Source organism: Homarus americanus, unplaced genomic scaffold (assembly GCF_018991925.1).
Source record: "Homarus americanus isolate GMGI-L3 unplaced genomic scaffold, GMGI_Hamer_2.0 scaffold23743, whole genome shotgun sequence".
In the NCBI taxonomy this organism is placed as follows: domain Eukaryota; kingdom Metazoa; phylum Arthropoda; class Malacostraca; order Decapoda; family Nephropidae; genus Homarus; species Homarus americanus.
Genome location: NW_024716296.1, coordinates 314,235 through 324,353, shown reverse-complemented (window position 1 = coordinate 324,353; position 10,119 = coordinate 314,235). Strand labels below are relative to the sequence as shown.

Sequence of the window (10,119 nt, the reverse complement as noted above, 5' to 3'; positions counted from 1 at the left end):
TGATGCTGATGGTAGTAGTGATGATGCTGATGGTAGTAGTGATGATGATGGTGGTAGTGATGATGCTGATGGTAGTAGTGATGATGATGGTGGTAGTGATGATGCTGATGGTAGTAGTGATGATGCTGGTGATGGTGATTGATGCTGATGGTAGTAGTGATGGTAGTAGTGATGTCTGATGGTGGTAGTAATTGATGATGCTGATGGTGTGGTGATGGTAGTAGTGATGTGCTGATTGTAATGCTGATGGTGGTGGTAGTAGTGATGCTGGTGGTAGTGATGATGCTGATGGTAATAGTGATGATGCTGATGGTGGTAGTGGTGATGCTGATGGTGGTGATAATGATGCTGATGGTAGTAGTGATGCTGATGGTAGTAGTGATTATGCTGATGGTAATAGTGATGTGATGATGGTGGTAGTGATGATGATGGTAGTAGTGGTGATGATGATTGGTGGTGATGATGCTGATGGTTGGTGATGATGCTAGTTGATGATGATGATGGTAGTAGTGATGATGATGTGGTGGTGATGATGCTGATGGTGGTAGTGTGATGCTGATGTGGTGGTGTGATGATGAGTGTTGTTAGTGATGATGCTGATAGTGATGATGATGATGTGGTAGTGATGATGATGGTGGTGATGATGCTGATGGTAATAGTGATGATGCGTGTAGTGATGGTGGTGATGCTGATGGTGGTGATGATGATAGTTGATGATGATGGTGGTGGTGATGATGCTGATGGTGGTGGTGGTGCTGATTGTAGTGTGGTGATGGTGGTGGTAGTGATGATGATGATGGTAATAATTATGCTGATGGTGATGATATGCTGATGGTAGTAGTGATGATACTGATGATGTGTGATGGTAGTGATGATGATGGTGGTGGTGATGATGCTGATTGTAGTAGTGATGGTGGTGGTAGTGATGATGATGTGGTAGTGATGATGCTGATGGTAGTGATGTAGGTGATGGTGATGATGGTTGATGGTAGTGATGGTGGTGGTGGTGGTGGTGATGATGTTGGTATGGTGCTCATGGTAATAGTGATGATGCTGATGGTAATAGTGATGATGCTGATGGTAGTGATGATGGTGGTAGTGATGATGATGGTGGTTGTGATGATGCTGATGGTAATAGTGATGATGCTGATGGTAGTGATGATGATGGAGGTAGTGATGATGCTGATGGTAGTGATGATGCTGGATGGTAGTGATGATGATGGTGGTAGTGATGATGATGGTGGTAGTGATGATGGTAATAGTGATGATGCTGATGGTAGTGATGATGATGGTGGTAGTGATGATGATGGTGGTAGTGATGATGCTGATGGTAATAGTGATGATGCTGATGGTAGTGATTGTAGACATTGAACTTCCTTCTGGAACAAGTAACATTTCTTTGGGGCCGGATTAAGGTGTGCAGCTCGGAACCGGTCAAACACTTCCGATAGCCTCCCCAGTTCTTGCTCGAAAGTTTTGCCAAAGACAATCACATTGTCCAGATATATGAGGGCAGTCTTCCAGTGCAAGCCTTCCAGAACCCTTTCCATGAGGCGTTTGAAGGTAGCTGGTGCATTGCACAGGCCGAATGGCATAATTTTGAACTGCCATATGAAATTGCTGTTTTCTTCTTGTCCTCTTCAGCCATCTTCACCTGATGATACAGACTTCATGTCAAGTGTTGAGAACTACTTGGCGCCTGTTAGGGCATCCAGTGTGTCATCGATTCTTAGTAAGGGGTGGGAGTCCTTCACCGTCACGTCATTGAAGGCGGTAGTCCACACAACGTATCGAGCCATCCTTCTTCACTAGGACGACTCCTGACGCCCACAGAATGCTGGACTTTTCGACCAGACCTTGGTGAATAAGATCCTCTACCGCCTTCTCCATTTCCTTGTGACGAGCTGGTGCTATCCTCCGAGGCGGCTGCTTGATCGGGCAGTGATCCCCAGTGTCGAGGTGATGCTACACCTGGTCTGTACAACCCAGGTCTAGGTCCCCTGCAGAGAAGTCCGTATACTTCAATCACAATTTTTCCAGCTGTATCACTATTATGAGATGCACAACAACCTCAAAATATTGGATCACCTTAAGATTTGACACCCCAGCTCATTTTTCACCTTATACCATTGTGGGTTTTCAGTCTGTTTTCTCGGCATAAAAAAAAAACAGTCAAGATGTTTGTGTTTCCTCTGGTTCTCTTCTGTATAGTTAAATTGGAGTTAAGGTTAATGATTAATAACTCAATTTGTTGTTTTATGTAATTTTTATCTCGAGGCACTTCATGTACAGTAGCTAAAACAACTATCTGTGCAGGTGGGGGTCGATATGCTCCCAAACTTTACGTGTGACTAGTGACAGCCCTTATATACAAATATTTCTCGTCCATGGTCTCATATTGTTTCCTAAAGTATGCACAGATAGTTGTTTTAGCTGCTGTACCTTGTAATTTATTTATTTTATTCTTCATATTATTTTCTTTCGATGCTAATGTACTTTTTTTTGTTTAAGTCTGATGATAACAAGAAATATTTGTCGAAACGTTACCAAATCAATGTTGCTGATGTGTGTGTGTGTGTGTGTAGATGATACTTGAAGGAATGGGATGCGTAATGGTTAGGGCAGTAGGTGTTTGGTGAGCTAGAAGAAGTGTGATCGTGAGGAGGAGTGGTGGTAGGTGATGGGACAGTGGGTCTTGGCAGCCATCTCGTAGATACTGTTGCTGCCAGCAATGACAGGCACTAGTTTGGTTATTTTATTCCAAGTGTGTAGGACGTAAATGGACTTGTTATCTCTAATGGTAGAACATTAACATCTGTCTATTACTAACGGCTTCACCTTTATTTTTTATTAACACTGGCTATATACCGAGATGAAATTGATGGTGGCTTTACATTCTAGCATACAGTGAACCCATATACTGTAGAGCAGTGGTTCCCAAATTAGGGGGGGGCGTGAAGCCACCTGCCAAAATTTGCAATTTTTTGCTCAAAAAGAATATAATGAAACTCTTTCAGGAGTAACTCTCCGTTTGAATCTTCCACACATCCGTACAAAACCAAAGTACTGTGATCACCCTATCAATCATTTCATTCTCCTTGCGCGTCTTGTACATCCTCACCTGTGTCTTTCTGTACAACCGCAATCCTCCTCATCTTCAGTTACGGTATGTTAAGATTTATCTCAAACTGTGTGTTTTAGTCTGGATTTCTTCTCTTTTAATGTTTTTTTTTATTAATTTTGCCTATAACTATGGTGTGAATTACTCAGAATAAGTACTCCAAGCTTTGTCAATAAATTTGTTAAACTATTAACTGTGATGTGTAAAGCAAAGGGGCGTCATGTTAAAAAGTTTGGAAACCACTGCTGTAGAGTGAAGACTTTTTAGACAGTATATCGCTAAGAAATTACAGCGGTAGCTCCATGTGTAGCTTGACACAAAGGCAACAGACCCATACAGTTATGTTTGCTACCTGCTGTAACCTGGTTAATTTTAGTACACTGAAAATCATATTACTCCATGAAATCCCGCATATCTTGCAGTAAATAACAAATCATAAATTGACAAGAATGTAAATATAACAAAGTGATAAGGTCTACATAATTTTACGGAGATATGATCGGCACAATATCTTTGAAGGACAACAGAGCGTCCGAGTGAGGGGGTGGATGACTCTCCACGGCGTCGGGGATGTCAGAACGCTTAACAGGCGCCTTTCATGAATTAAGTTTATGTTGACTTACTTTGGTTTGTCTGTAGTCTGTCTAAAATATACCAGACAGTTGTGTGGAGGCTGTTGATAGCCCTGGTTTTCTTCTGGTCTGGGGTGTTCGTCTTGAGACAACACACACGTCTTCGAAAGCGTTGACTTTCGGAATAAGAAAATAATTTTAAAATGTGTTTTATCGTTATTAGTTATTGTTAATACAGATTTATCTTATTTCCCTTTGTTTATTTGTTTTTAAGCAAATAAAGTCAAACAAACAATATAAATAATTCTGGATACTTTTTGTGACCAGTTGACTGACACCAGTTTGAGACATCGATGACGTGTTTCCAGGGTTCAGGAACAACTTTTCGATACATCAGACTGAATCATCCTAAAACGAGCCATTATACGAACTGAACTAAAATATTGGCATATAATCTTGTGTAATACGTTGCTTTATACTTTATAATTAGAACAGATACAGACAATGATCTCTAAAGCTACATGTGTGTGTGGAGAAACGAATGAGGAAAACACGACTAAACTCAGTCCGTTATAACACTGGACGAGGGTTGGCCGGTTCACCCAAGTCTTGAATCTGCCTCGTTTCGCGGTTGTGGATTTATGAGCATGTCAACAGAGGCCTCACAGTGGTGTGTCTGCCTTAGTGCCGGTAAGGACGAGCATGCCCAGTACTTGCCAACAGTGCGTAACAGAGACGTGACTGATCGCCCAAGCGGCTAACGAGCCGATCAGTGGTGAAGAGGATAAAAGAAAAGACTATTACCATGCGCCACAACGGTGGACACTTCCAAATAGTAAAGTTGCTCCTAATCCGGCCATTTTCTGCGTTACTAAAAGAAAACGATTAGATCACACACCAACTTCATAAAGGGAAACTACTTAAAAAAAATTTGGCAGTAAGTATTAAGTTCAAGTCCTGTTTTTTTAAGATATTTTAATAACATTTCAATATTTCCTATATTCAATGACCTATTGTTAAGGAATCTTGTCTCTGAGGATGATACAATCTCTGGAAAAACTATCACGAACATTATTACAGACATTTAGACACAAAATTGGATTGAATTTTTACCTTCTCAAATTTCAACCCGTGTCCACGAGAGAAATAGATATTCCAGTCCTGGTATGGTATTGGTTGGATGTGTTCTTCTGAAAGCAGTGTAACGCCCTCGCAAGTTGTGTTTCCCTCCAGAACATCGTCCAACTTGGTCGTGTTACACATCATCTTCAGCATCTTGGTGGCCGCTCCTGGTCCGTTGACGTGCCACGTAGCTACCTGCTCGTGAGAGGGAATGACAGGTTTAGTTAGTTTTCACTCTTCAAACGTGGAGATACAATGTCTATGCTATGTTTCTTTATTTCCATCCTATGATTACAATCTCCGTTTTGGAGCTCTGGCCGGAACAGACAGATAGACAGATGCGTATTTTTATTAGATGTAGAGACTGCCTCATCTCTTTCTTTTGTCATTATAGTAACACATAATTAGGTCCCACTTTGAGAAAATTATTTTCCGCTTTATTTAATGCAGGGACAGCAACATGGTGAAGTGGGAGTAGACGAAAAAGTAATAAGCTATGGTATCATCTTGGAACAAACTTTTCATAAGTTTTCTTCTTTTATCATCGACTGGTAGCTGAGAGAAACTTAAAGAAGGCGTTACCCTGTCGTTGAAACACAATTCGGCGGCACACGACAGTTTACTTTCGGCAATCTAGCGGCAATCAACTTCAGCAGTGTCAAGCAACCATTGAAAATCAAACGGGATAAAAACAAAGATGGCTGACCCATTCCTGGCGTAGTAATGTGTTAGGTGTTTTCTTTTCTTTTTCTTTTTTATTTTATCCTCTTCACCACTGATCGGCTCGTTGGAGCTGCATTTATTATCGAATATTGCTGCCAGATCCGACGGCCGTTCAATTGACAGCCAGACATTGGCGTTAGGTATTTGCGCTTCTGATATCCATTAAAAATTAGATAATCATAGAAATGAAAGAATTTAGTGAAGAAAATTATAGAGAGCTTCGTAACTTTAAAGAGTCGTTCTCGCCCCTTCAAAACTTGTCTGGGATTATCAATAACTGTACTTTTGTAATTTTGTTTATTAACTCTTTGAATTCAAAATCCTCTGGTGCATTATGGAGTTACAGACTGTTTAGCTGTGATTCCCATCTCTCTGTTGGGAAAACTGTTGTATAGAAGGAGTTGAATGAAAGTTAAAAAATATATATATTATAACATGATGCCACACCAAACGCAAACATTGTTTATAACGAGTGTTGGCGACTGTTATCAACAATGTAAAGAGTCCAGTCTACACCTAGGCAATAGTGTTAGGAGCATTGTTGGTAACTGTTTGGTACCAAAGCTGGTAACATTGTTGGTAACTTGTAATGGATCACCTGAAGAATCATCGGCCCAGCTTATTTCACCTAACGATTAAACCACCCTAACCTAACTTAACCTAACCTTATCCTCCCAAAATAGTTTTAGGGTGGTTTAATCGTTAGGTGAAATAAGCTGGGGCTATGATTCTTCAGGTGATCCTTTGTAACTGTATGGCACATACTTTAGTAACACTGTAGGCAACATTGTCAGAAACAGGGGTGTCGTGTGGACTACATTGTAGTCCACACAGCCGGTTTAGTTTTTCGTGGAAAGTAACATGACAAATGTAAATATAATTGTGTCGAATTAAAATACCTGTAAATGTTCTTTACACACAATACTAAAATATTAAGTAGCTTGAAGGGTTATGTACATAAGAGCTCGGACGAGTTGTCGAAAGAAGTGAAAATAAACTGGTGCCTGCACTTCGACACCTCAGCTATCCTGGGAGATTAGAGCGCCTGTAACTGCCTAGCTTATACTACAGACGGGCAAGGGGAGACTTAACTGAGGTGTACAAACATCTCAAGGGGCACTACTCGGTCGAGTGTCCATACCTGGAGCTGGCGGGCGCTCGCCCCACAAGGGGTCACAGCTCAAGGTTGAAGAAGCCGCAAGTCCAGAAAACTGTGAGGGCAAACTTTTTCGGAGTGAGAGTTGTAAACTCTTGGAACAATCTGCCAGAAAGTGTTGTGACGGCACCGAGTGTGAGCTGTTTCAAGACCAGACTTGACCAACACTGGAGCAGGTTCAGATACATTCAGGAGCCGGTGCATGCCCAGTACTTGCCAACAGTGCGTAACAGAGATGTGACCGACCGCCCAAGCGGCTAACGAGCAGATCAGTGGTGAAGAGGACAAGTAAAGGATGAACAACGTAAGATTTGTTTATTTACCCAACACCCGTCCGTCACCTGTGGAGATTAGATTAGGCTAACGTTAGGGTGGTTAATGCTAACTAAAGTCCAGTTAATATTTTCCCTATCATCTGGTAAATGACGACGATATTTCAGGAACAATAAGAACCATCGCGTAAGACGCTATATAAGATGGTCATATTTGCCAATGACGTTTCATGTTCAATTAAACCTTGACGCAGGGTACAGACACAGGTACAGACATTTACCTTAAAATTGTCCTTGAGGTATTCCATCACCAAGTTGATAAAGGGATGGCCAGGGTTGAAGTGCATCAGAGCATTGTTGGCGATGCCGTTTATGGCCTGGTAGGAAATGACATTGTGAAGTTGTGTAACGCTCTTGAGGCAGATGGTGTCGCTGTCGCTGTAGAAGCCTCCCCACCACCACACTAACACGTTCCTCAGCATGTTGTTCAGGTTGTTGAAGGGCCACGCTGTGTACACGAATAAAACAAACAACATTTTTACACCTAAAAATTAATTTTAAGTTACGTCACGTCAAGTTAGATCAGGTCAACTTATGTTAGATTAGGTAAAGTTAGGTTAGATTAAGTTAACTTGAGCTAAAGCAAAACGACTTGGACCAACACTAACACCACTTGGGCCAACACTAACACCACTTGATTCAACACTAACACCATTTGATCCAACACTAACACCACTTGATCCAACACTAGCACGACTTGCACCAACACTAACACCACTTGCACCAACACTAACGCCACATGATCCAACACTAACACCACTTGATTCAACACTGACACCACTTGCACCAACACTAACACCACTTGATCCAACACTAGCACCACTTGCACCAACACTAACACCACTTGCACCAACACTAACGCCACATGATCCAACACTAACACCACTTGATCCAACACTAACACCACTTGATCCAACACTAACACCACTTGATCCAACACTAACACCACTTGCACCAACACTAACACTACTTGCACCAACACTAACACCATTTGATCCAACACTAACACCACTTGATCCAACACTAACACCACTTGCACCAACACTAACACCACTTGATCCAACACTTACACCATTTGATCCAACACTAACACCACTTAATCCAACACTAACACCACTTGATCCAACACTAACACCACTTGCACCAACACTAACACCACTTAATCCAACACTAACACCACTTGATCCAACACCATCACCAAATTACAACACAAGAAAAACTCACGTGTATTCTTCACCCATTTACCAGACTTGAATATCTTATCTAAGGGCGTGTCTCTGAATATCTTATCTAGGTCAGGAGTTACCAGGTGTAGGTTAGGATAGTTCTGTTGGAGGTCGCTCACCAGTCCATCCGAGTCATCGACCGTCAGGGAAGTGAGGATAAACCACACCTGAGCTCCGGGGTTCTCAAGGGCCCAGCTGAGAAATAAGTAAATGAGACACGATGGATTATTTTATCCTACCTGATGTTAATGAGACTTAAAATGGTTCTCTTACCCACTCACTGATGGATGAATATGTCGTGTGTGTGTGTGTGTGTGTGTGAAAAAAACAGCACTACCTCACCTCTCCTCACAGCACCACCTCACCTCTCCACACAGCACCACCTCACCTCTCCTCACAGCACCACCTCACCTCTCCACACAGCACCACCTCACCTCTCCACACAGCACTACCTCACCTCTCCTCACAGCACCACCTCACCTCTCCTCACAGCACCACCTCACCTCTCCACACAGGACCACCTCACCTCTCCACGGAGCACCACCCCACCTCTCCCACAGCACCACCTCACCCCTCTCCACATTGCGACCACCCCACCTCTCCACGGAGCAACCACCCCCACTCTCCTCACAGCACCACCTCACCTCTCCACATGGCACCACCTCACCTCTCCTCACAGCACCACCTCACCTCCCCACAGCACCACCACCCTCCACACAGCACTACCCCACCCTCCCTCACAGCACCACCCCACCTCTCCTCACAGCACCACCACCTCCACACAGCACCTCACCTCTCCTCACAGCACTACCTCACCTCCACACAGACCACCCCACACACACAGCACCACCCCCACCCTCCCTCACAGCACCACCTCACCGCCCACACAGCACACCTCACCCTCTCCCCACAGCACCACCCACCCCCTCCTCACAGCACCACCTCACCTCCACACAGGACCACCCTCACCCCTCCACGGAGCACCACCACCCTCCCTCACAGCACCACCCCACCTCTCCTCACAGCACCACCCTCACCCTCTCCACACAGGACCACCCCACCTCCCCACAGCACCACCTCACTCTCCACACAGGACCACCTCACCCTCTCCACGGAGCACCACCCACCTCCCTCACAGCACCCACCTCACCTCTCTCCTCACAGCACCACCCCACCCTCCCACAGCACCACCTCACCTCTCCACACAGGACCACCTCACCTCCTCACAGCACCACCTCACCTCTCCACACAGACCACCTCACCTCTCCACGGAGCACCATGCACGGTACTTGGGTCGAGGATTACATGTTCCGTCAAATAAACATTGTACGCATCTCTGTTACAGGGGACGTCACTGTAAAACACATAATAATATATACACAGTCAGTAAAGGAAAACATTACTATAGTGTTTAACATACAATAAAATAAACAATAAGAAGCAAAACAGAGTCAATAATCTTTTAGGTTTAACGACTCGAGAAACTGTAACAAGTGATAGTTAAGTCGTTACGGATGATGAATTCCGGAGGTTATTAGTTATTGTTACGTTGTCTTAATAATTACATTAAGTCTAACCACACGAGGGTAGCCCTGGTCAGACATGGGGCGATGATCGGTAATGTAATCGATTACGATTACATGATGCATAATCACGATTACAAATATGATTACTGTAATACCTGCTATATTTACAGTACCTGCTTTTATTGTACCATCAAAACGTTTTAATGGAAATTATCATGTAAATATATAAGTAATTACCATTGCAATAAACATAATTGTCAACTAGACATAATCCTGACAGCTCTGTCCTCTTGTTCAACCTTAATACTGTACAACCCATGCTCTACTGCTCCCCCATTATA

The 10,119-nt window shown here is 43.3% G+C and overlaps 1 protein-coding gene across 2 annotated transcripts; it reads right to left on the bottom strand.

The window, feature by feature from the left end:
- Positions 1-4,673: 4,673 nt before the first annotated feature.
- LOC121858098 (lactosylceramide 4-alpha-galactosyltransferase-like) lies at positions 4,674-8,584 on the bottom strand. 2 transcript variants are annotated; one of them, XM_042354333.1, is made up of 3 exons: positions 8,202-8,584; positions 7,248-7,474; positions 4,674-5,010 (listed from the first exon to the last, which is right to left on the bottom strand). In XM_042354333.1, the coding sequence occupies exons 2-3, from the start codon at positions 7,446-7,448 to the stop codon at positions 4,768-4,770; spliced, it is 444 nt and encodes a 147-aa protein (XP_042210267.1). In that variant the 5' UTR covers positions 7,449-7,474; positions 8,202-8,584; the 3' UTR covers positions 4,674-4,767. The 2 variants fall into 2 exon arrangements, with proteins under 2 accessions (XP_042210267.1, XP_042210266.1); XM_042354332.1 differs by having other exon boundaries at positions 8,251-8,584.
- Between the last annotated feature and the right edge of the window lie 1,535 nt (positions 8,585-10,119).

Bases quoted from the DNA above. Each gene is read 5' to 3' on its own strand.
- LOC121858098 (XM_042354333.1), bottom strand. From the start codon at position 7,448: ATGCTGAGGAACGTGTTAGTGTGGTGGTGGGGAGGCTTCTACAGCGAC. The intron at 5,011-7,247 runs GTAAATGTCTGT...TCTCACGAGCAG, and splicing joins ACCTCAAGGACAATTTTAAG to GTAGCTACGTGGCACGTCAA.